Here is a 25,506-nt window from a genome sequence, read left to right on the forward strand (position 1 = left end):
CTGGCTTATCAAATTGGGCCCCTGTTCTCCCATTAATATGATGTAAATTGCTCTGGCAGACTCTAAAGATGTTGTGTTGTCTAATTAACCAAGAGGGTTAGTGGGGAAGCAGGACAGCACAATGGTTGCAGTTGTGCTCTTTGGGATCAGGCTGCCTACACCGAAAACCTCCTAGCTTCTCTAAGCCTTGGTTTCTTTATCTCGGAAACGGGACTGTGTAACATGCCTCACAGAGTATATGTGAGGGTTAAATGAGTAAATTCTTAGCACAGTGTTTATACATAATAAGCTCTCAGGAAATTAAGGATAAAAATAATACTTATTTTAGAAATAATATTAGACTCTGCAGAAAAGTGGTCCAGCTCAAGGAAAGTCATGGGTTCCTGACTGGGCTTGAGAGAATAGGGGGAAGAACTGTTGTCAGCTCCCTTCAGCCTGCTCACTCTCTAGCACTTGTAACCATGTGGGTAGGAAAGGGGACCCAGAAGAAAAAGGAGTTCCCCTCTATGGCCGTTATCCTGGCAGAAGAGTTTTGAACCACACTGACTTTCATTAATTCTTTTCTTTCCTAAGAGAAATCTTAGAGTCAGAGAGACAGGAAAGAATAAGATGAAGTGTCATACTACCTGACTCTTCAGTTTTTCATCTCTCACAAAGTTGAAACCATAGAAATGGAAAACCACAAAGAGATTAAGTCTGTGTTTGTGGTCCTGTCTGCTCACTGGTCCTTGTTTTGGGTGCCTTTTTCTAAGTTTTTATTCTTGTCTTGCCATTTATTCCAAGTAAAGTTTTGGCCAATTAGGTTTACAATAAAATGCTTTCCAGAACATTCCCCTTTCAATAAGGAACTTCTGGGATAGAAAACAGTAAGTTTTAATGAGGACATTTCATGCACCATGACAAAACAGATTTTTTAAGTGGGGGAAGAAGGTTTCCATTATCTCTTCATTACCTCTGAAATATATCTAGCAAATGCATCTAATGTCAGAGGATACTGGACTCCTTCAGCTGATGATGGTTGGAAGTAGCTTATGGCAAGCCTGAAATAGAAATTTCCTAAAAAATTTTAGTCTCATCTAAAAATAAAAAAGAACATCAGAACACTGCGGCATCTCTGTGTTCTCCCATTCACTTCCTTCCTGCACCAGTTATCAATTTAGTGCTTTTCAGCTCTGACTCTACCCTTCTTTGCCCTGCTTTGTGATATTGGAGTAGACTCCATAAAGATTCCTCCTTTGCCATGTGGCAGATGTTAGGCTTTGTCAGTAGAGGGCACTGGAAGGCCACTGCAGGAGGAAAGGGGCCTCGTCCTGGTTTTGGTGTACTTTTTTCTTCTTGTTTCTGTGGTTTTTGCCTCCCAGTGGCATTTGGGACACCCATTGGTGCTCACCCTACAGCAAGTTTTACCAGTACTCATTGAACAGCTTCCCACTTAAGTGTCAAAGGCATACTGGCAGGTGGTTTCCTGTTTGCCAGCCCTGGCTTGTCTCACTTCAGAGAACTTCACCTGTGGCCCTAGTCACATCCTTTCCAGAGAGGTCTGAGTCTCAGTCTTGGTTTTGGGTCAGGAACTCTTCTAAATTCGTTTCTTCCTTGGGTGTTCTGTCTCAGCTAGAGGTACTAGCTCTTTTCCAGTATCTGCTCTTCCTGTACTTGTTAGAGTTCTTTACTCCTCAGCATCTAATCTTTTATTACAAGTAAATAATTATTTATATTAAATTTTCCCTGTTCAAATTAATAGTGTTCTTCTGCCTTCTGATTGGACCCAAACTGATAGATCCTCGAGGATCAGGTGTGATGTATACAGATGGTGAGTTGGGGGAGGCAATATCACAGCTCCTTTCCCTTCTCCCTTCTCTTGGGAGTCAGCCTGCCCTGGGTGATTGTTCTCAGGGAGTGGTCAGCTCAGTGGCCAAGGCTCTGCCCCTGAGTGAGGACCTATGGTGGTCCAGCCCTGGGCCCAAGACCTGCCAGGTAAGTTTGTCTAACTCTGTCTTTTGGTTTTAAAACCCAGCTCCCTGCAGATGAAAGCCACATTCTCCAAGATCAGCTTTATCAGTAATAAAGTATTATTTAAGACCCAATCTGCTGACTATCTTACTCTTACATTAGTCACAGCCGCGACAGGAAGAAGCCCTACTTTTTGTTGTCTCCTCCTCCCTCACCGTCTGATGATTTTCATATAAAACAATGTAAAATAACTTATCACCAAAAAAAATGGATACTTCAGGAAAGCACAGCATGTCTAGCATGTCTGTTTAACATTGCCTATCCCCTGGCCACTACCCCATCACTATGACTTTCCTGCCAATGTATAAAGCTGTTTTTTCTTAAACTGCCACCCTAATTGAGGAATGATTCTATATTGCCAGAATGCTTAGACACACCATACTATTCACCTTCAATGAGTGGTTCCCCACAGAACCCACATAAATAGTCCAGAATTTGGTGATAGGAAAACATTTAGAAAACAACCTGATCTATTCGAAACACATCTCTTTACAATCATGAATTAACAGACAATGCATTTACAACTGTGTGAAAAAAAATAGACTTGTGGCTTCCACTCTGTGCATGAAGGACCACGGAGGAAAAGGGTCATTAGCCAGCCCTTGGGCAAGGTCTACTTCCCTGATACATTAGACTTTAACAGTTGGACTTGATGGCATTGCTGAGTTCTTGTTGAAGGAGGAAATTGAAGAACCAGGTGTCAGCAAATGATCACATTGGCTCAGACAGTGAGCCACCCGCCACTTGTCCCCTCCATCATCTCTATTGACATGGCGCCTTTTATTGTCCTTGACTTTCTCCTGCACTCAGCATGCATGGCTGAGTTGCTTGTGTGTCCTATGTGTTTGCATAAGGAGAGTACAGTGGAGAGAAAAGTACCCCAATGTGTTTTAGAGAGTATGAGAAAATGTGACTTCTGTGAACATTTGAAATGTTGGTGTAGTGACCAAAGATTAATAAAGCTCTGTAACACATCCAATATCAAATAGAGGCCTGGGCTAGTAACCCCTGATATGGGGAACATAATGTAGTCTTCAGATTCTGAGATGACCTTTGAAACAGATTCTTGCAGGGCTGAAAAGCCAGAGGAAGTGAGTATCTTATCACTTACTGGTGGTAAATGGTTAAGAGTGGGTTTGTTATGAGCCCTGTGATTTGATGTGGTAACTTTGTATTTTAAGGATTATAGCTTAACATTGCAAATGGTGGTATTTAGGGACAGGGTCAAATTAGGTTATTAAGAACTAGAATCAGAGGCGCTTGGGTGGCTCGGTTAAGTGACTCTCGATTTCGGCTCAGGTCATGGTCTTGGGATTGTGAGTTCGAGCCCCTCATTGGGCTCTGCACTGGGTGTGGAGTCTGCTTAAGATTCTCTCTCTCCCTCTGCCTCCCTCCCCCACTCCCCGACCCTGGCTTGTGCACTCTCTCTCTCAAAAAAAAAAAAAAAAACCTGGCATAAAAACACTCAGGTTTAGCCATTTCTTCAGGTCTGCATGTCCTTATAAAGGCTACCATGTTATGTAAAACTTCTATTAAATAAATTTGTATGCTTTTTTCTTATTAATCTGTCCCTTGTTACAGAGGTCCCTGTCGGGAACCTAAAGGCTAAAGGAAAAGATACTTTTCTTCTCCTACGTTTACTTCCTTCCAGAAACCGCCTCATCTAAGTGTTCTCCTTGTAGACTTCTTCCTCTTCTTTTCCCTACTACAGAGGATTGACTCTGATGGGGAGATGCCTTTTTTTTTTTCTTTAAAGATTTTATTTATCTGACAGAGAGAGAGAGAGAGAGAGACAGTGAGAGAGGGAACACAGGCAGGGGGAGTGGGAGAGGGAGAAGCAGGCTTCCCGCTGAGCTGGGAGCCCGATGTCCCAGGACCCTGGGATCATGACCTGAGCCGAAGGCTGACGCTTAATGACTGAGCCCCCCAGGCGCCCCGGGAGATGCCTTTATGGTAGGCTCAGCATCCATGTTAACATGGATGTCTTTTCCAACCTGGAACTCTTTCACATTTACTGAGGTGCAGTGTATAGCATCGTGATTCTGATTTCTGTGTCATTTTCATATCATCTGTTTTCTGATTTAAAAGAAATATCTTCAACTATGTAATTTTTTCAGATGATTCCTTTTTAGCAGCTGTATAGCATATGTATGTTTTGAATAAATCTTGGTCTGTGCCCCATATGTCAAGGTGATTACCCAGAGATACTCACTGTTCAATCTAGGTAGTAGATTCTTGCAAGTGGCAGAATGGAATCCGGCAGCGGGGTTCAAAGCCTGACATGGTGGGGTTGAACAATTCAGAGTTCCCATTTACAGTGTACTCTATGGAGTGGTGGCTTAGGGGCACTCTTCACAACCCTGTAGGGCCTTTTCATGGTCACTTCCTCCTCGGCTCTGGAATTGCTTACTGGGCCACCTTGAGAAGAGGAGTCAACCTGTGCCTATTCTTTTCTGCATTTAAGTTACATAGTAGGATCCTAAATGTTCAGTGACAAACGTTCAGTGTTTGTCACCTAAAAAATCTTTTAAAAGTTAGAAATCACATAGGACATGTGGCATGTGTAAACCATTTCAGCCTTCGTTCTAAGAGTGAAAAAAAATAGAAACCGCCTGAATATCAATGAGTGAATGGATAAACAAACTATAGTATGCCCACGTTGCGGAATACTATTTAGGTATCAAGTTGGCATGGGATGATCTTTAAACCATGTTATTGAATAGAAAATAGAAGTACCAGGACACTCTCATGTAGCATTTAATCCCATTTCTACTGTCCCCAACTATGTGTATTATAAAATTTATATTTATTATATACTTTTAGCACAGCAAAACAGTCTATATGTGTTTAGAGAAAATATTAAAAACGCGTATAAAAAGGTCTGAAAGATTACAAGCCACACTGATACGGGCAAGGGTCTGAGATTAGGGGTGGTAGTGAAGAGGTATTTTGCTTTTTGCTTTCTATCGAATGAGCACAGGATGAGATGCCCCAGAATGTGCCACTTTGGCATAAAGATTATTTTGAGTCAAAGGTAATCAAAACCCAGTAGATGCAGGAAAAGCTCTTTGCCTCTCCCTCAAGTGCCTAAATTTATATTGGAAAGGAGAGACTGTACCAGGAAGAGAGCTCTGAACGGAGACTCTCATTTACCTAAAAAATTACCTGCATAATAGGGCAAACCTTTGTTTTTCCAAACATTTCCTTTCACCTCCTTGCTAATGGTCTTTCTCCCCTTTGTGTCCTCAGGCTCCTCCCCCTCTCCTTACCTCTTACAAGCTTCATGTTGCTTCATTGTCTTTGGAATTCCGTGTCTGTGGATTCCCCATGCATATGCTATTGAATTGGACTTTCCCCTGTTAATCTGTCTCATGTCAGTTTGATTCTAAATCCACCTAGAAGGACCATACGGTGGAGGAAGGTCTTCTGCCCTGACATTGTGTTCCTGCATTGGGGAATTCTCTACATTAAGATGGAGTCATGTATTATGAATAAATGTAAAAAATTTTAAGTAATTGATTTTGAACAATTAAGATGTGCCCTAGGAGAAAAGCAACTTTGGCTAGGGCTAGGTGGTGATACTTAAGGACGAGACACAGATGCACACCTAGCCATTCAACCTCATAAATGGATCTACCAACTGTAGATCAGGATGGCAGCTCTGTTGCTATGGTTAATACTCTCAGAACAGTTAATTGTGCTCAAGCATCTTACTTTATTGCTTTTATGAGTAAATAAATAGAATACCATTTGAACGCACTCCCAAGAGTTTATTTAACTGCATGTTAATGATTATTTATTAGTTATTATACTAATGTCTTTATGTCTTCCTCTCTATATTCTCCATTTCCTTCCTTAACACCCTTCTCCCCTCACCAGCTGGTGTATGTACCCTGTTTAGGACCTGCCTCAAAATTTACAACTTCCAGGAAGCTTTTCTTAATTAACTCAGTCTCATTGAGAAATTTTTTACTCCACATCACTTCGGTGAGTGTGCTTTTGTATTTGAGGACTTCATTTTGCACCTTTTAGAGGTGTTGCTTGCTAATTGTTTTTCTGTCATTTTTTGCATGTATGTTCTCTTAATTCATCTTCCAGTGTAGTGGACTCTTCATGAAATAAAATACAGAAAACAGTGAGGAGTACGGATGTCGAGATAGAAATACTTGTTTAAAACCTGACCTGTCCACTTTTTGATGGGTGTTTTTCAGAAAATCTCTTCTTTTACGCTGCATTTTCCCCACCTGTGAAACTAGAGTGATAATTTCTATTTCATAGGCTTGTTTGGCAAGGAGATTGGGGGGGTAGTTAGCATTCAACAGGTGTTGGTTATTAGTATTGATCTCCTCCTATCTCCAACTCACCATGCATATGTGTATAATGGTCCTGACATCAGATAATGTCTGTGATGAGATTTTAATCATGATTTATTTCCTCCTTTTGGTCAGATATGTTCAGGGATCTGGGGACATTCAGGCTTCAGAAGAATAGAGATGAGGCTTGTATTGTCAAATCCAACCCAAATCAGCACCAAAGGAGACTCCTTTGTTCCTCAAACCCTGCTTGTTTGCATTATTTCGTTAGAATTTGCTCACATCCAAAGGAGCGGTTTCAATTTGTCTAATTTAATGCTACTTTGAGGACCAAGTCATATTTTGTCCTGGCATCATTTCTTGGCATACTTACAATAGATGGATTTTTGTGTGCATTCATTCATGTTGTCATTCATTCAGCAAAATTTATGGAGTGCTTCTGTGCTGAGTACTAAAGATACACAGGAAGCATGAGTAGGGAGTATACCAGGTAGACAAATTGGGGATAGCACTTTAAACTGAAGGTACAGCATATGCAAAGGCCCTGAAGCATGAAATAACAGGACCTGCTTTAGGAGCTACAAGTACTGTGCAGTACAGTACTGCAGCATCAGGTACACATGGGGAAGTGGTTTGAGATGAGATTGGGTAGATGGACAGGCAAAGCCATTTGCGTATCATGCAGAGGGGTTAAGATTTTATCATGCTGGCAGTGTGGATCTACTGAAGAATTTTGAACAAGAAAATAACAAGGTCAGATTTGTATGTTATAAGGAAATTCTTGCTGCCAAGTGCAAGATGGTTTAGAGGGAGATGAGAATAGAGGGAGGGAGAAAAATAAGGAGGCTACTGGAGTAGTCTGGGTATGAGATGATAAGTGACTGAATTAGGACATGAAAGAGGGGATGAAGTGATTAGAAAGGAATTTAGGGAGTAGAATTGATAGGACTTGGTACTTGATTGATGTATTAGTTTTCTATTGCTGTCATAACAGATTACCACAAATTTAGCAGCTTAACATAGCACAGATTTATTATCTTCTAGTTCTGTATGTTAGAAATCTGACATGGATCTCACAGGGCTAAAATCAGAGGGTTGGCAGGACTGCACCTCTTTCTGGAGGCTCTAAGGGAAAATGGGTTTCCTTATTCATTCTGGTTATTAGCAGAATTCAGTTCTTCGCATTTGTAGAATTGAGGTCCCCATTTCTTTGCTGGGTATCAGGAGAGGCCCGTTCCCATCCTTCAGAGGCCACATGTATTCTTTGGCACCTGACACCCTTTCCCTGCCTTCAAAGCCGGCAGTGGCAGGTAGAGTCCCTTTCACATTTCAAATCTCTCCTGCCTCTTCTTTCTGCCTCTTTTTTCTACTTGAAAGAAATAGAGATTAGGGGCACCTGGGTGGCTCAGTTGGTTGGGCATCTGACTCTTGATTTCAGCTGAGGTTGTGGTCTTGGGGCCATGGTATCGAGCCACATGTCATGCTCCTCACTCAGTGGGGAATGTGCTGGATCCAATTGGATGTGGGGTTATGGGATAGGGTAGAACCCAAATTTCTGACTCCAACAACCAAGTAGAATGCAGATTTAGGGGAAGAAGATAAGTTTTGTTTTGAACATGCTGACTCTAAGGTGCCCCTGGGAAATCAAAATAGAACATCTAGAAAGTAGTTGGATGCACTAGCAAAAAGGCAGAGGAGAAATCAAGGCAGGAGATAGAGATTAGGGAGCTGCTGACATGTAGTGAGCCCTCAGTGAATGTGGAGAATGGGAAGAGAATAGGGCCAAGATCAGAATGCTGTGGCCAGTAATATTCCAGGTGCACCAGAGAGAGCAGCACTCATAAAAGGAACTCAGGAATAGCCTACGGGGTCTCAGTTTTTTGTGACACATTTTATCCTTTCTCCTCTGCCTGGCTTGTTTTCTCCTCATTCCCTGGTTTTTTTGCCTCCTCATAGTTTCTGCTTCCTAAAATTTCAGCTTGCACACTGTGCTCCGTGACCTTTCCCATCTGCCCTGTCATCATGGATCTCAGCTTCAGCTCTCATTCTAAACTCCTTCATTCTTCTGTTTGTTTTGTGTTTATTTTTTTAGTTCAAGGTGGGGGAAAAAACCTAGAGAGAATCAAATTGACCCAGATTATCATTTTGCATCATGCCATGGCATAAGCTAAAAGTTTAAATGGGGATTGGCTATCCAGAGGCCAGGTGCCCACCCCAGTCAGCTGCTTCTCCATTTCAGGAACTAGAATGAATTCAGTTCAGCTGTTCAGAAAAGCAGTTTATTAGGCTTTGGGAGAAGAAGGTTAACTTAATCTCCATTGTATTTGCTGGACCCAGGTCAAAAATGGATATATAATAGGTTCACGACTCTCTTTAACATCACCCCATTGCTCCTAGTCTCATGTAGCCCTAATGCTGTCTGTGTACAGCAGATCATCTTTATAGCAATTGAACTTGGCATCCAAATCACAGGAGTAAAACCCTGACAGGCAAAACGCAGATCAAATGCAGATTTCCCCTGCTACCCGAAAGTAGAGTGTTCCTATGAAATCTTTCTTGAGCCAAAATAGTGTAAAGCAAAGAAGCAATTGCCATTAACTTATATAGAAAAAATTTTGAGCATTTCAAGACCCAAAAGATAACCTCTTTTAGGCTTTTCCGATGCCTGAGGACACGTTGATAACGGATGCACAATATAAATTGAGATAAAGTACAGATGCTCACAGACAGGATTCAAGGCTATGGCAGTGTGATGCTGAGAAGTTGAGTGTAGTTCCGAGGGAGGGCGCTTGGTGGGGCCTCTCTCACTGCTTGGACTTTGCACTGCCCCTATAAAGACTTAATGCAAAACAAACACTGAACATTCTTCGCTTTTTGCCTTTTTTCAAAAAACAAAATGTATGTTTATAAACATTATCCAAATTAGAGCTGGTTATTTAGATTCACAGTCCTTCCGGCCACTCACCATTCAGACATTCTGTAGGCTCTTGGCATCCATACACATAAGTGAGGGATGCCTGCTTGTCTCTGAATCACGGCTATGCACTGACTTTCGCATCGCACTGAACATGAAGCATTTCCTCTCCTTTTGGAGAGAGACCCACTGGGTACGGTTGCATCTTGCATCTGTGGTATTGACAGCCAAAAAGGTACCATTGTTACTATTTGGTGCTCCTCCTGGATGGCGAGAGAACTGGAATTTATATTGCTAGTGCAAACAAAATACCATAAAGCCTTCATATTCCTTTTAGTTTTCATTATACACAGATAATAATCTTTCACAAGATCTCTATTCACTGAACCTTAGTATGATGGATCGACTCCAGGAAAGACAGGGCACTTACCTACAAGGTCAAATAAACTTCTCTGAAATTCTTATGATGCCAGGCTTCAAAGATGTTTCCTTGTTTGGGGTTCATGTGAGGCCACCAGGGATTGGAGATGGTCTGGATGAGCGGTGATCTCCTGCTCCCTCCTCTGTGCCCTGCTGCAGAGGTTCAGGCCAGCTTATAAACCATCGCCCCAGCCTGTAGTTCCTGCTGATAACCAGCCTGAAAACAGGAAAGTGCAGTGTTCTCTACACAAGAGTGGATGCTTGCCATCCATTTCTCCAGTGGACCCTTGCAGGGTCGTTCTTCAATTGCAGCAGAGGGCTGTCCCTTCATGCTCAGCTGGCTAGTGTTGAGCCTACTAGGGTTGTTTTAATCAAGTCTGTTTATTCTGTCTACAAGTGACTTCTTGGTCATGGTTAACTGCTTTAGGGGTGAATTAAGTCTATTAGATAGTAAATTGCTTAAGCATGTCTTCTCTGTGGGACTGACCTCAGTGAGAACAGAATGAGCAGAAAACCGAAGAAGAGCAAGGAAAGTTCAAGTTCTGGAAAGGGCTCTGGGAGATGATGTAGGATAACCTCACTGAGAGAGGCTACACTGAGGCTCACAGCTGGGACCTCAAACAGCTGGAGCCAGGAAGAACAGGTCAGTTCAAATAAGCACTGAAGCAGAAGTTATATGATGGTACTTTGATTATTTAAAAAATGCAAGGGAAAGATGAAGGCAAATATTGTTGAATAAAATGAATGAGAAAGAGGCAGCCTCCAAAATAACTGAAGGGCAACCTTGAACTGCTTACTCTTTCTAGCTGGGCACACAGATAATTTTCCTTTGGGTCTTTGAATCAGAAGATCTGAAGGATAATTAAATTCTTATGCAGAACAGGGAAATTATATACTTCACTCTTATCACTGTTCCTTCCCTCCTGCTCTCTCTCCAGATCCAAAAGAATCATATAGTCTAGCCTCAAAAAATTACTCATGTTCTTTGAACCTACCAGACTTTTTTACACTTCCGTGATTTGGTACATGTTGTTTTCTAAGCCTGTTGTGGCAATCCTCTCCTCTGTCTTGAAAAATCCATCCTAATCTTCAGAGGTCAGTTTAAGTTCATCTTTATAAAGTCTTCTGGGACTCACTAGATTAGATAAATTGTTCCTTAATTATGCTCCCACATATCTTTGTGTATTTCTGTATCACTTATCAACTTCTGTTCTCATCATGTGATAGGATAATATTCTGAAATATTGTTGACTCATTTAGGATTAATTGCATTATAACAATGGCTTAAAAAGGGTGGAAGTTTACTTCTCTCCTGTTAAGGAAGACTAACGGGAAGCAGTCTAGAGCTGGTACGGCAGCTTTGCAGTGTCATCATGAATCCAGTTTCCTATCTATCTACTTTGCCATACTCAGCTTATAGCTCTCATTTTCAAGTTTACCTCATGTCCAAAATGGCTGCTAGCCATTGGCTCCAGCCATCACATCCATACTCCAGGAAGCAGCAAGGGGGAAGAAGGAAGATGTCTCTCCTCTTTTTAAGAAGGCTTCCTGGAGGGGCACCTGGGTGGCTCAGTCATTGAGCGTCTGCCTTCAGCTCAGGTCATGATCCCAGGGTCTTGGGATCAAGCCCCGCATCGGGCTCCCTGTTTGGGAGGAGGCCTGCTTCTCCCTCTCCCACTCCCTGTGCTTGTGTTCCTGCTCTCGCTATCTCTTTCTCTCTCTGTCAAAAAAAAAAAAAAAACAAACAACTTAAAAAAAAAAAAAAGACGACTTCCTGGAAATACCATTGAACAATTTTAGCATTGGCCAGAACTCAGTCACATGGACACATCTAGCTGTAAGAAACTCAGGAAAACGTAGTCTTTATATGGCAGCATTGTGTCAGAATAAAAACTGTACTAAAAAAAAAATGAGAGGAGAATGGGTATTGAGAGGCAAATTGCAATCACATTATCTGATGCATTTTTTTTTTCAGTCATTCTCGCTGCTTCCCATTCTTCTACCTATTGAAGCTAAGCAATCTATGGCTTTAGGAAGTAGTTAGAACCCAGGTGAAAACAAAGATAACATATGTGTTTAAGATTTACAGTCCTATTTCCGATGTACAGAAATGTAACTTTCTCTATTTGCTTTACTTAATTTGCCCAGAAGCCCCTACTTCCATTTATGACTAGAAAAAAAGCTCTTTCCAATTCAAGGTAATATCAGTTCTGTTTTAAAATCTAATGTCTTTGGGTAAATACTCAGCCAAATGCAGGGCTCTTACCTTCCCCTTATCCTGCCTTCTCTCCGGGAAGTGGACCAGTTACCAGAGTCTCTCTGCAGCTCTCTAGTTCTCTTGGACGTCCGGTACTTAGTTATGTTAGATGTCTGTCACCCTCTCTACCCAGGGACTCCATAGGGCCTGGAACACTGGCTTAGCTGTTTTGCTTTCTCCAGTGCCTATGGCAGAAGTTGACATACAGGAAATGGTTAAAAATTTGACTGATGAATTTATGAGTGTACTTTAAATGCATCACATAATTAATTCACATGGTAGTATAATGATCTGAAAATCCTTGTAAAATTTCTCTAAAGCCTCTAGCACTAGGTTTGTAGCTTTCTTTCTTATGGCATTGATAATACTCAGCTCTCAGTTACAGTGGTTGTATGCTTGCCTTGCCCCTCATTAGTGCCTGCTCCCTGAGGGTCCTGATCTGTGTAACTCTCACAGCTCCTACAGAAAACCATGGACATGGTAGGCCTTTAATCAATGAAAATGAAGGACTGAATAAATAGGGGCTGGTACTTTGTAATTTACCACTAATGAGTGACTCCCACCCGGGAAGAAACAAAGGATTTTATCAGAACTATTTAGAACAATATCAGTAAAGACAAGTTGATATTTTGCCTTTAACTAAACACTTTTTTTTTTGTAAGAAAAAAATTGTTTTTGTTTTTCAGAAATCCTCCACCTACTTTACTTCATCCGGAAAAATGGTGTGAGGAATTCAACCACTTTATTTCACAGTGAGTATTTCTTCCACTAAAAATTGCTTATCCAGCAAGGCCTTGAACAGTGATTGGAAATCCGAGCTGTGGAATTTACTTGGTGCTAGAAGTTGTTATGCCTTTTAGCACGTTATGACACAGAATTTGTTCCAGTAAATGATAGAAGATGCCTCTGCAGGATTTGAAAAATGAAGAGTTCCATTTGACTTTTGACTATAATCACACCTCCTGATCATATGGGTCACATTTATCTGAAAATCTCCTCACATTTATCTAATCTACTTGTCCTGGGGCGAATACTGCGAGTGGAGGAATCTCAACATCTGAAAGTGTGATGCCCCCACTAGGCCCAGGGAAGAGACAGAGGGTGGCAGCCTTCTACGGGGGTCTTATAGCTTGGAAGTTGGGCTTTGCCCTAGATCTTTGGTGTGGGAACACAGCTCCAGTTCCCAAGATGATGAGGGGGCACAGTAGAATCTCAGGCCTGAGGCACCGAGGTGAACAGCCCCAGCCAGGGCTCAGGGTGTGCCTGATGGGAGCTGTGTTACCAGGAGCTAGGCAAGATAGAATGGGACTAAGACAGGCGCAGAACCAACAGTAACACCAACAGGATGGTGACTCAGTTCTGGGAGTATGAGCTTTTGGCCTGGCCCCGTCTGGTAGAGGACCACACTGGTCCCAGATCTGGGGAGGATGCTCAGTATGCTGGAGGGGACTGTGTGACCCCAAGCTAGGGGCCTGATGAACTGTGGGGGCAGAAGTCCAGACCAGGCATTACAGGGCATATCCAGGTACAGGGACTGGGAAGAGGTGTGCTCAGTGTCTAGTAGATCAAACAAGGTGTTCAGAAGTCATGGGGGGAGAAAAGAAGTGTCCAAAATAGCTCATAAACAGTACTTAGGGAAGGGTCAACACAAATTTTTCGAACTTATGCCTATGTGCAGACTTAGCGTCCTCAAAAAGGCAGGGCAATGAAAGAAACTGGGTCCCTTGATCATCTTCCTTACTCAGTCATTATACAGATCAGTAATTCCTTATCCACAATTCTAGAATCCAAAGAGCTCTGAGAAATGAAAGTTTTTTTTGTACTTGACTCATTTAGCTATAGGCCCTGGCCTTGTGTGAACTGATTTGGTGGCAACACATGACCTAAACTGAAGTGAAGCTATTTATAGTCCTTATTTATCTCACTCAGTGTGAATATTCATATGAATTGCTGCAGATATATTAATGTGTTTGATTACAGTGTGCTGCCCCAGATCCTGCTGGGGAATGTTAAATAACATACAGTAAATGCACTGGTTTACTTTTCTAAAATTTGATATAATTCTGAATTCCAAAAAAATATTTGACCCCAAGGGTTAGTAGAAGGAGCTGTAAACCTATATTTAATTTTTGTTTCAAGTGCCTCATAGTTCAAGGTCCCTGAAATTGTTTGCTTGTCCAGCCCCTCCTGGATTTGTTTCATCTTTGTCAGGAGACAAGAGTGGTAAATACTCCAAGAACTCTACCAAGCAAGGCCGTACTGGAATGTGACCATGAAGTTCAGGGCCAGGGCATTTCCTCACCCCTCCAGTCCCCACTCTGGTGTTTCTGCAAAGCTTGCAGAATGCAGAAGCAGCCACACCTCAAGGTGGCAATGTCAGACAATGGAGAGAGGAACAACAGATAGAAGAAGAGGGATGGTGCTCACATAGGAGCCGAGGAAGAGGCACTTCCTGGGATTTGGGAGCCAAAGGGGGAGGTGGAGGGAACTGGAGAACTAAAGACACCCTGGTGGCTGGGAACGCACCCCCGGGAGAGAAAGCCAGGGGCTATGGATTCCAGTGATTTTGCTAGCAGAGGCTGGATTTAAAGAGTTTTCCTTTTCATTCCATTGCTGCATATAGATTCTCTTGATTGACCTTCTTGAAGCTGTTGGCCTAGAAAAATCCATTACATATTCACAAATATGCCTTCCTATACCAAGCTCTTGTGATTCTTCTAAAATGTGACTTGACTCACTAAATTTTATCTTCTGTATATATTTTCAAGAGTGTATTTGGATTCTTAAACCAAGCACGGTATTGCTTAGATGGATTTGGGAATAAAGGTACATACTTAATGATGGGGTTGGGATTCTCAGGGTTAAACAGTGTGGAAATCCCTCCCAACTATTGATTTTTCTTTATGGCAGGATCCTCTTACATGCCCATTTAAATCTGCTTAACTCCAGGTGCACTCATTCTGATTTGCTTTGGACTTAGAGGGTCTTGATACAGAGAATGGAAGACAGAACACAAAAAACAATGCCTTTAGTACGCATGCTACCAGGGGCAAAGCAAAAGCATCTTGTTGAAATGGCAGGAGAGGGAGAGTCTGAAAAAGTTCTTATGAACCAATGAAGGTGAATAGAAATCAAGTGATTGTGTGCTTTACTACTAATTTAAGATATGGAAAAATGTCATCAATCTTCTGTTTATGTAATGAGTTGTCCTTAATGGTTTTATTATTGAAAATATTCTATATTATAGTTGTTCATAGATTCTTTCCTGGTTTCAGTTCCCAATCCTGTTTTCCCCATACCATCTTAGATTCCTCAACCATGTGTTCTTTTTTTTACAAGATTTTTGGAATAGAGTCTCAAGATTAGGGACTAATTATTGTATTTTATATCTTTAGGTAGAAACCTGCCCACTATTCCCAAATAATAACCTTTGGTTTCATAGATGAGCCTGCATACCCTAGACTGCCATTACTCAGCCTACCAATTGAATTTGACTTTACTATTTCATTCTGTTGATTCAAATCTCTAATGAAATACAAACAATGACACTTACTGGGTTAGAAATGTCTATTTAAAGAGAGAGCCTTGGTTTGCTTTTATACTTATCTGGCTCATATTGGGAGGGAACCAGGAGAAGGGCAGAGGATTAAGGCCTTCAGATTTTCCTATTGGTGGGACTGGGGGGTGGGGGGAGGAGATGATTTTCTGGTAATTTCAGGAAAGATGTTTTTAGCTTGAATTATTCAGATAATTGCTTCAATTCCCATTGTAGACTGAATAACAGTGCATTGTATTAAGGGAAATAAACTGATTCTCTCTAAAGAATAAACAGGACTAGAAATTCTTTAGCAGCTTTAAAACTTTGCATACCCTATCCTCATGTGACTGCTAAACCGTAGCAGACGTGATTCAGTAATTTTGATCTTTTTTGGTCCATGTTGGTCACCATTTCCCAAGGACCTGTATGACTTCCCATTGATTGCTGCAGTGGTCCAAAGGGATTGACCTGGCTGTAGCCTACTGATTATAGCTGTGTAGACAGGGGACAGGGTCTGTGTGTGTGTGTGTGTGTGTGTGTGTGTGTGTGTGTGTGTGTGAGAGAGAGAGAGAGAGAGAGAGAGTGTGTGAATGAGAGGGGGAATGTACATGGGGGGGGGGACGGGCAGGTGCTGGGAAGTGGCTTGGTGTTTTTCAGGTTTCCAGCCTTCTTAATTTGGAGACACTAGGAGAGATTTTAAGAAGGTCTGAAATCTTACTAGTAAACATGTTTTGTGGTTTAAAAAAAAAAAAGAAAAGAAACATCAGTTTGGTTCTGAACCTTTGGTTGTTAGTGATAATTGACTCATTTATATGTGTTAGTTATGCATTTGTCAAAGCAGGACTCCTGACAGCTTAGTTATGATAAATTAAACATGATGCTCACATAAATTCTACACTGCTTTTTATCCAAATGCTAGGACCCTGCCTCCTGTTTTTTGTCACCTCTGTAATGTGTGGTTGACTTTGTAGAGATTTCATTATCAGCCCTTTCCCCTATGGCTAAAGCTATTTGCATAACAAGTTTATCTGGTTCAGGTTTCAGCCAGACTTCTGTTTTGTCAGGAGGCTCTGTTCAGAAGTAGCCTTTTGACAAGATGACAATAATTTTCCTTTGCCAGCTTCACCCTCATCCCAAAGCATGTCCCTTTTTTTTTTTCAATTCAAACTAATTTCAGGTCTTCGACTAAATTATACTTCCCCAACCATTGTCTAAAAGGTATCTGTGAACTATGTTTTTTCATTTTGCCTCTAAAACTTTTGGGGTTTTATTAGCAGTTAGTTTTAGGACTTTATCATCAATGGCTCCTGAACTTATCAGAGAGACAAGAAAGAAGGATTTCTCTTAGGCAAGGGCAAATCTACCAGGAGCACCATGGCTGCTTAACTTAGGATTTAGTGATGACTCACACTATATGGTCTCCTACATACACTGCTTTCTTGGGTTGGCTTGCTTGAGCAGCTAAGCATGCAGGTGTATCCGGTTCCCAAGGTGAACTTTGCGGCTGAGCCTTGCCATTTAGTCATGTAATGAAGAGGCAACCTTTCTATCCCTCCAAATGACATTCAAATGGCTACAAGCAGTTGTACTGCATGTTAACAAGGTGACGTCCCTCTGAGCTACAAAACTGCTAAAACTAATGGGCATTTGCATAAATTTATTCCTTATAAATGGAAACTCAGAGCTGGAACATTTGCTTTTCCGTAGGCCTGAATGTTTATAAAGGTAATCATTTATTTTGGGGTGGTTGCTTCCTTCACATTGATTGTATTTCCTTCGAGGCAACCACTCTTAGCTCTTCTCCATCCCCTATTTTGTTTCAAGGCAACTTTACTCCACACGGTTTTTATAATGTCCATGAAGAACACACTGGGAATGATAAACACCCTAACTCAGTGATTGATTAATCTCCACAAATATTCTTGGCTTTTTAAGTCTTGTTAGATTCTCAGGTGGCCATGCAAAGGGTTAATACTTCCTGGAGTGGAAGGATACAATAACCTTTATTTACATTACTTCACAAATTGGTGATTTTAATTAAAATAAGCAGTGGTATCTCCAGTGACAGACTCTCTCCATTTTAGATTTATTTAGCCAATGATTAGCTATTATGGCTTCTTGAATTAATTAGCATCTCTTGAGCTACAGGGAGTTAGTGAATTAATAAAAGCTCATGAAGAAGCCCAAAATTAAAAAAAAATTCTAATTTAAAACCCCCCAAATTCTTCTCTCTCCTCTTAATATATATTGATCAATATACTTATAAATGCAACCCAACTTCTTTCTCATCTTGAAAAATTGGGATTTTTTTTTCCTCCTTCTTCATAAAAAGAACAGATAACGCTGCGTGTTTCCAGGTTATGTCTCCCCGGAGAATGTCTAATTTAGATTACCTAATAGATCGTCTAAAGGCACCAAGGGCCTGATTTGATCTCAATTAGACCCTACTTATAAACTCAGCCAGAAAAATCTGATTTTCTCATGGTGTAAACCAGAAAGTGGTTCAGTGTGATTTGAAGTTTGAAACATGGTACAGTGTCCACATATATCTGGAATATACTGTTATCATAGGAACCTTGGCAACGAGGGTTTCAGCCTTACCCAAAAGAAGTAAGAGGTATAGTTAAGTGGGTAATCCAGACTCTAGGCAGCATATTCTATTTATTTCCCAACAAATGCTGGGTTTGGATCTTGTGAGAAACCAGATCTGTAGCATACGCCGTAGATTTCACATTGGTTCTTGTAGCACGTTATGTCAGGTGACTTTTAGATAGGGTTATCCTAGATGATACTCTTTCCATTTACCCCATAATGTTTTTTTTTCTTTCTTCTTTTTTTAAATTCATACCTGAATTTCATAATATAAATCAGAGTGTCTACAGCTGACGTCAACAGAAGTGATGGTGAGCTCTGTGTTATGTGTCCATGCACATGGTTTGTGTAGGGTTTGGGGCTCGGAGGAGGTTGGGAGCATGACTCCTACCTCTTCCCATGGCCTGTTCCCCCCACCCTTCCCCAGAACGTCACCTGGTTCATCAAGAATAGCAGTGTGTGCATTCAGCTGTGTCACTAGATGTGCCACTCTGGGGAAGATATTTAACCTCTCTGACCCTTGGTCCTCATTTGTCAAGCAGGGGGAGCCAAGACCTGACTCATAGGGTTATCGTAAGGATTAAATTATATAATGTATCTGTAGAACCTGGCAAATAACTCTTATTCATGCCAGGCTCTGTTCTTTACATGTCATATAATTCAGGTAATTCTCATAGCCCTATGAGACAGTTCTAATATCTTCATTTTACAGAAAATTGAGGTAGAAAGAAGTCAAAAGTTCTAGGACCACAGCTAATAAGTAGGGGAGCTGGGATTCGAGCCCCAAAAAACTTGTTTCAGTGTTCATAGCCAACAATAGTTATTATTCTTTGCATTTGGTCTGTGCCACTATTGTGAAATTGCTCTTTGAAAGTGTCACTGGCTTGCTCTCCCTTTCTGGACCATCATGGTGTGTGCAGTTGACTCCATTCCTTGGTATGTCTTCTCACAAGACCTTCAAATCTAGCAATTCCTGGCCAAGAAACAAAAGAGGAATTATCCCATTCCCCAATGGTTTTATAATAAAATCAGGTACAACTCCAAGAGAAGATATTAGAAAGGAATGAAGCTGGATCTGTAAGGAATCCCACATGAGATGCCAGATATATTTATATTGTAGCGAAGTGACTAGCAGCTTACTATATCAAACTACAAACATCACTGCTCTCTGGGCACTTGGACATGTTTTACTGGAAAAATTATTTCTCTTTGTTTCTTTGCTTCTGTACTAGTGGTTTTAGTAATAAATAAGAGACCCTTTTGTTCAGAAAAATAAGTGTCAATGACCTTCTCATTTTTAATACCTCTGGAATATTTCAATCTGCTGTCCACCTTCTCTTTATTTAAGTTTCAGCTCACTGACTTCCACAGCTCTGGCAACACACACACACACACACACACACACACACACACACACACACACACACGCGCGCGCGTGCGCGCGCGCTCCTCCACTCCCTTCTGAACAGCAGCAGTACCAGCCCCCTCAAACTCACTCTCTCTCTCTCTCTCTCTCTCACACACACACACACACACACTCCTCCACTCCCTTCTGAACAGCAGCAGTACCAGCCCCCTCAAACTCACTCTCTCTCTCTCTCTCTCTCTCTCTCACACACACACACACACACTCCTCCACTCCCTTCTGAACAGCAGCAATACCAGCCCCCTCAAACTCACTCTCTCTCTCTCTCTCTCACACACACACACACACACTCCTCCACTCCCTTCTGAACAGCAGCAGTACCAGCCCCCTCAAACTCAACCCAAGAGAATCTGCTCCAGCGGCAGTCAGAACAGAAGCAGTGCCTGGTGTGTACACTTACCTTCACATGTTTGCCCCACCAACAGCCCTGCCTCCCCCACCTATCCCAGGGCACATCTTGTCCAGGCTGAGTTGCCTCTGTCTCTGCTGTCAGCCAGCCACAAGTTTCTTCATGCGGAAGGAGCAGGGGGACAGGAAATGGATGCCTGGACCCTGGGAGGCAGAACCCACCGTGCTTGGCAACGAACGATGGGAGGAGACAGGTGCTACAGAAAAGAACAGTTAACCGTGGGGACTCCAGTATTTTGAGCATGGGAAAGGGTCTTTTTAGAGACTATATGTTGGAGAGATTAAGAGCACTAGATCTAAAGTCAGGTTGTATTCTAGCATTGCCACTTAGATTTTTTTCTTAAGATTTTTATTTATTTGAGAGAGAGAGCAAGCACACAAGCAGTGGGGAGGGGCAGAGGAAGAAGCAAACTCTCCACTGAGCAGGGAGCCCAATGCGGGACTCAGTCCCAGGACCCTGGGATCATAAGTTTCAGCTCACTGAGCCATGCAGGCGCCCGCTACTTAGATTTTTGACCTTGGACAAATTACTTAATCTTTCTGAGCCTCAGTGTCCTCATCTGTAAAAATGGGAGTACTAACATAATAACCATTTGGAATTAAGACAAATTCTCCTGTGATAGAAAATCCCGAATAGCAGTGGCTTAAATAAGATAGATTTTTATTTTCTTTTTGTATGAACTAATCCGGGAGTTAGACCATGTAGGTACTGCTGATCTGGCAGGGCACATGGCAGCCACCCAGGCTCCTGCTCTCGTGCTGCCCCATTAAGTGTGATTTCCATTCCCAAAGTCACCTCATGGGCCAAGATGGCTGCTGCAGCTCCAACATTTACCTACTTATTACAGCCAGCTGGAAGGAGAGAAAAATGAAAGTTTCCTTACTTTAAGAAGACTTTCTGGCAGTTTCATGCAGCATATTATTAGCTACAACTCAATCACACGGCCACACCTAGCTACAAAGGAAGCTAAGAAATATAGTCTGCTAACAGGGCAGGCCTGGGCTCAGGACAGTACCAGCACGATATCCTTAAGTAGAATGGAGAGTGTATGGATGGGTTACAGTCTGCAATCATGCTACCTTATAGAGTGTTGCAAGAATTAAGTGAGATACAGACTGAGAGCTCAACAAATGTGAGTGATGATGATGACTATTATAACTCAATAGTGGTATCATCAAAAGAGATGGGAGAGTCGGGAAGGAGAGCTAGTAGGGTCTGCAGGGTGATGAGTCACAACAGAGTGAATCATGAGGAGGGGCAATCATGATCCCCACTGAGGCTGATCTAGGGCCTGAGAGGGATGGGGAAAGTAAGGACAAGGTGGGAACATGAGGTGGCCAGGTTGACACCTTTCCTGTATCTTCTTTAAAAGCTGTGTTCTTCTTCTGGTTCAGTGCTAAGCTCCCAGCCTTCCCCCTGCTCCTCCCTACCCTGGCTACTGTAGTTTCCACCGTGGAATTTCCACAGGCTCTGGTGCAGAAGGAAATCTGGCTCTGGGTCAGTAAGAATTTTAATTAAAAATGGAAATGAAGGCTCATGTCACCCGTACTACATTCTTCCAGCCCACTGATGATTTCTGGCAGGGATAAAAATAACAGACATAGCCAGTTGGCACTAATGAGGAAAGGGCTGGTTTGTTTTTTTTAATAGATTCAAAATTTATAACAGCGATATTAAATATAATGAACAATCATAGATTCTCTTGGTCTTCCATCTCCTTTTGGGTATGTGCGCAGCTGACCTTCTAGTATTGTAATTCAGAACCTCCTAAGGAAATAAGGAACCTCATCAAATACATGTTATAGGTATCAATCCAGGTCAGTGAGTTGGGTGAAAATCCCATAATAGACTTTTTAAAAAAGACTCTTATTTATTTGAGAGAGAGCACGAGAGAGAGAGAGAGAGAGAGAGAGAGAGAGAGCGCTCAAGAGAGTGCTTGAGCAAGTGCATGCACGTGCATGAGCTGGGGGAGGGGCAGAGGGAGAGGGAGAAGCTGACTCCCTGCTGAGCAGGGAGCTGGCTGTGGGGCTTAATTCAGGATCCTGGGATCATGACCTGAGCCAAAGGCACATGCCCCCCATAATTGATTTTTAATGTGAAGGACTATTGAATGATTTTGAAAGAATAATTTTATTTGAAATTCTTTTAGTGATTAGTCGGAATTCTTGCCTTTAAGGGAAACCCAGAGCTTAAACCCTTAGACTCAAGCAGTGCTGCTCATGCATGTACAGAATGCTTGGCTTTGATCAACCCATGTTATGGGTTGAATTGTGTCCCTTAAAACTTGATATGTGGAAATCCTAACCCTCAATATCTCAGAACATGACCTTATTTGGAAATAGGGTTATTGCAGATATAATGTGTTGGAATGAGATCATACTGGAATAGGGTGGGCCCCTAAACTGGTATAACTGGTGTCTTTATAAAAAGGGGAAATTTGGATGCAGACATACACGCAAAGAGAATGCCATGTGAATATTGGAGTTATGCTGCCATAAGCCAAGAAACAACCCAAAGCTAGGAGAGAGGCCTGGAACAGATCCTTCATTAGCACTTTTGAGGGAGCATTGCCCTACCAACCTTGAGTCTTGATATCAGACTTCCAGCCTCCAGAGCTGTAGGACAATGAATATCTCCTGTTTAAGCCACTCAATTTGTGGTACCTTGTTACAGTTTCCCTAGGAAACTAATCCAGTCCATGACGTGATGGTTACAGGACCTTACCTCATTTGATCTCTCCAAGCCTCTGCTTCCTTAGCTGTGGGTGAGGATAGCAGTGTCCACTTATCTACCAGTAAGGATCAAATGTAAAAAATTTTAGTACAGTGGAGCATCATCACGAAGTATTAGTATTATACCATAAAGCCATAGCATTTTCTGTCTTATTTGCTTCCTTCCTTTTTTCCTTCCTTCTTCCCTTTCGTTTTTTTAAATATGTCTCAAATGTTAAGGGTTTATATGAAATTCCTCCCAAGCCTACCGCCCAATAGTAAAAGAGGGGTATTTTGTGATTATCAATATTTCCTGGCCTTCACTGAGGGCTTCAAGAATCAAATACATATTCTGTGCTAAGGTGTCTTGGTCATATATGCCTGTCTGAGAGGAACAAATTACATAAAAAGAGATGGCAGATTAGTGTCATCTTGTATCCCAGGACTGACACCTGATTGCCTTCCTAGAATGCTGTGTTAGAAGGATTCTGAGGCTGTGTCCAGGATGGAGGATCATGATCACTTAGTGATATTTTCTATGACTCTGAACTGGAGTAACTGTATAAAGGTAGCTTATACCTTTGTGGACCTAAAATCCACTTTTCTTTTTAATTATAACCAAGTTCTCTGTTATGTGAAAATCTTTGTTCATGGCAAAACTCATTTAGCCAAAGAAAACTTACATTCAACCAAATCAAGTATAGCCTAAAAGATACCCGAGAGTTAAAAGTAGTTGAATAAATCTGGGGTTGTCTGTGTGAGGAGTACAGATAATATTAACAGTAATATTTATTTAAAACTTTCTATGTGTCAGACATGGTGAAATGCACTTTACATGCATTATTTCAGTGACTTCTAACTGCTGCCATATAAGACAGGTTACTACTCAAGGTGAGCCTTTTAGAAAATAAGCGACTGTCGTGATGTTTCACAGCTAGAAACTGAGAGCTAGGATTCAGACGCAGGTGTGTATCATAGTCTAAGACCAGTTCTCAAGCTCATGATGCTGTGTGTGTGTGTGTGTGTGTGTGTGTGATTAGGTGAAATTCACATCAATATTGACCATTTTAAAGGGAACAATTAAATGTCATTTAGTACATTCACAGTGTTGTACAACCACCTCTGTCTAATTCTAAAATATTTTAATCACTCCCAAAAAAGCCCTGTACCATTAAGCAGTTATTCTGTTTTCCCCACCCGTCTAGCCCCTGAAAAACACTAATCTGCTTCCTGAATCTATGGTTTTACCTATTCAGGATATTTCATATAAATGGAATCATACAGTAGGTGATCTTTGGTGTTTGTCTTTCACTTAACATAATGTGCAGAGGTTCATCCATGTTGTAACATGTATAAGTATTTCATTCCTTTGTATGGCTAATTACTCTGTGTTTTTGAGGAGGAATGTTAGAATTTACTCCATCATGTTCTTCCACTTGGAGATATGAAGAGAATCCAAGTTTGGCTGCTCAGATACCTTTTCCAGTTTTCCCTGTCAGGCCCCACATCCCATCATAGGTGACCAGACTATTGGAATGCCTTCTTTTCCCCTGTACCCACATAAGTAAGGAGTATTTGGACATGGTCTTCTGCTTCTCTTGATATCTGGGGCCAAAGCACCCAGAGGCTCTAGGAGTAGGAGCACTGGCTATAGCCTACATATGTTGTTTCCCTAATCTACCAATTTAGGATGGTAGTTTTGCTATCTGGCTTCTTTTGGGTGCCCAGAACATTTCATCATACAGGTGTCTGGTGTTCTTGGGTGATGATTCAGCTCTTACTGCAACTAGAGCAAAAGCTTCCATATTACTATTTATGATTCTGCAACTGTAGTCATTGTGAACCATCCTCTACAAAACAGAGTGATCTTTCTGAAAGCCAAACTGATCAAGTCATGCCCTACTTTAATCATGCTACAGCTCTCCATTGCTTATAGGACACACTCAACACCTTTAATAACACACAAGGTCATTCAGTATATAGACTCTGTATATGCAATAGTATTTTCTCCTTATTTGCTATACATTCTAGCAAAATTGAGTAAGTGGTGCTTGCCTTTACTTCCCCAGGAAGACTCAGAGGCCCTTTCTCTCATTTTTTTTTCTTTAAGATTTTATTTATTTATTTGAGAGAGAGAGAATGAGAGACAGCACGAGAAGAAAGAGGGTCAGAGGGAGAAGCAGATCCCCCGCTGAGCAGGGAGCCCGATGCAGGACTCGATCCTGGGACTCTGGGATCATGACCTGAGCCGAAGGCAGTCGCCTAACCAACTGAGCCACCCAGGCACCCTTTCTGTCATTCTTTTGTGTCAGCATGGTGCCTTTCACAAATATTCTTAACAAGGGGCGCAGAGAGGAATGGCTCAAGCCATTCTGAAATTGTGCATCAGTTTCCCCACTCAAGCTGTGAATTCCTTGAGAGCAGAAAATGTATCTTATTTGCTTTTATTCCCAATATCTGGCACAGTTTTTAGCACATGGCAGGTGTTCAGTAAACATCAGTTCCTTTTGAAAAACCAAAAATTGTAGAGAGGAGGTGACACCCTCAGAATCCTACACAGCATATGACGGACTTGGGTTAGAAGTTGAAGGTCAGGACTCATGGTCTTTGTAAATCTTTCCTAACAGCAAACATAATATTAAGGAAAAGAATGTGAGGTGAAAAAAGTGGTCAAATGCACTCCCCAACACACTTTGCCAAGACAAAACTAAAAGTTTAACCATCAGAAACATGATGGGTTTGTTAAAAGTGGACAATGTAGCCATAGTTAGCTATGGATTCTTTTTTTGATTGCTTTGAGTAAATGAAATGATGTTAAAACAAATCTTCCCTGGCATTCTCAGTGGTTATTTCTTTCCAATGGCTTCTGCCTATTCTCCTTTTCCCTCCATTTCCCCCCCGCCACCCCACTTTCCG

The 25,506-nt window shown here is 41.6% G+C and overlaps 1 protein-coding gene across 1 annotated transcript in view; it reads left to right on the top strand.

The window, feature by feature from the left end:
• The window catches only part of MYO3B (myosin IIIB), a 388,457-nt gene that overhangs the window by 94,289 nt on the left and 268,662 nt on the right, over positions 1-25,506 (top strand). The window contains exon 7 of the mRNA XM_027591480.2: positions 12,601-12,666. Within this exon, the coding sequence (XP_027447281.1) occupies positions 12,601-12,666 (66 nt within the window). The remainder of the gene's footprint in view (positions 1-12,600; positions 12,667-25,506) is intronic.

Source organism: Zalophus californianus, chromosome 3, assembly GCF_009762305.2.
Source record: "Zalophus californianus isolate mZalCal1 chromosome 3, mZalCal1.pri.v2, whole genome shotgun sequence".
Classification (NCBI taxonomy): Eukaryota; Metazoa; Chordata; class Mammalia; order Carnivora; family Otariidae; genus Zalophus; species Zalophus californianus.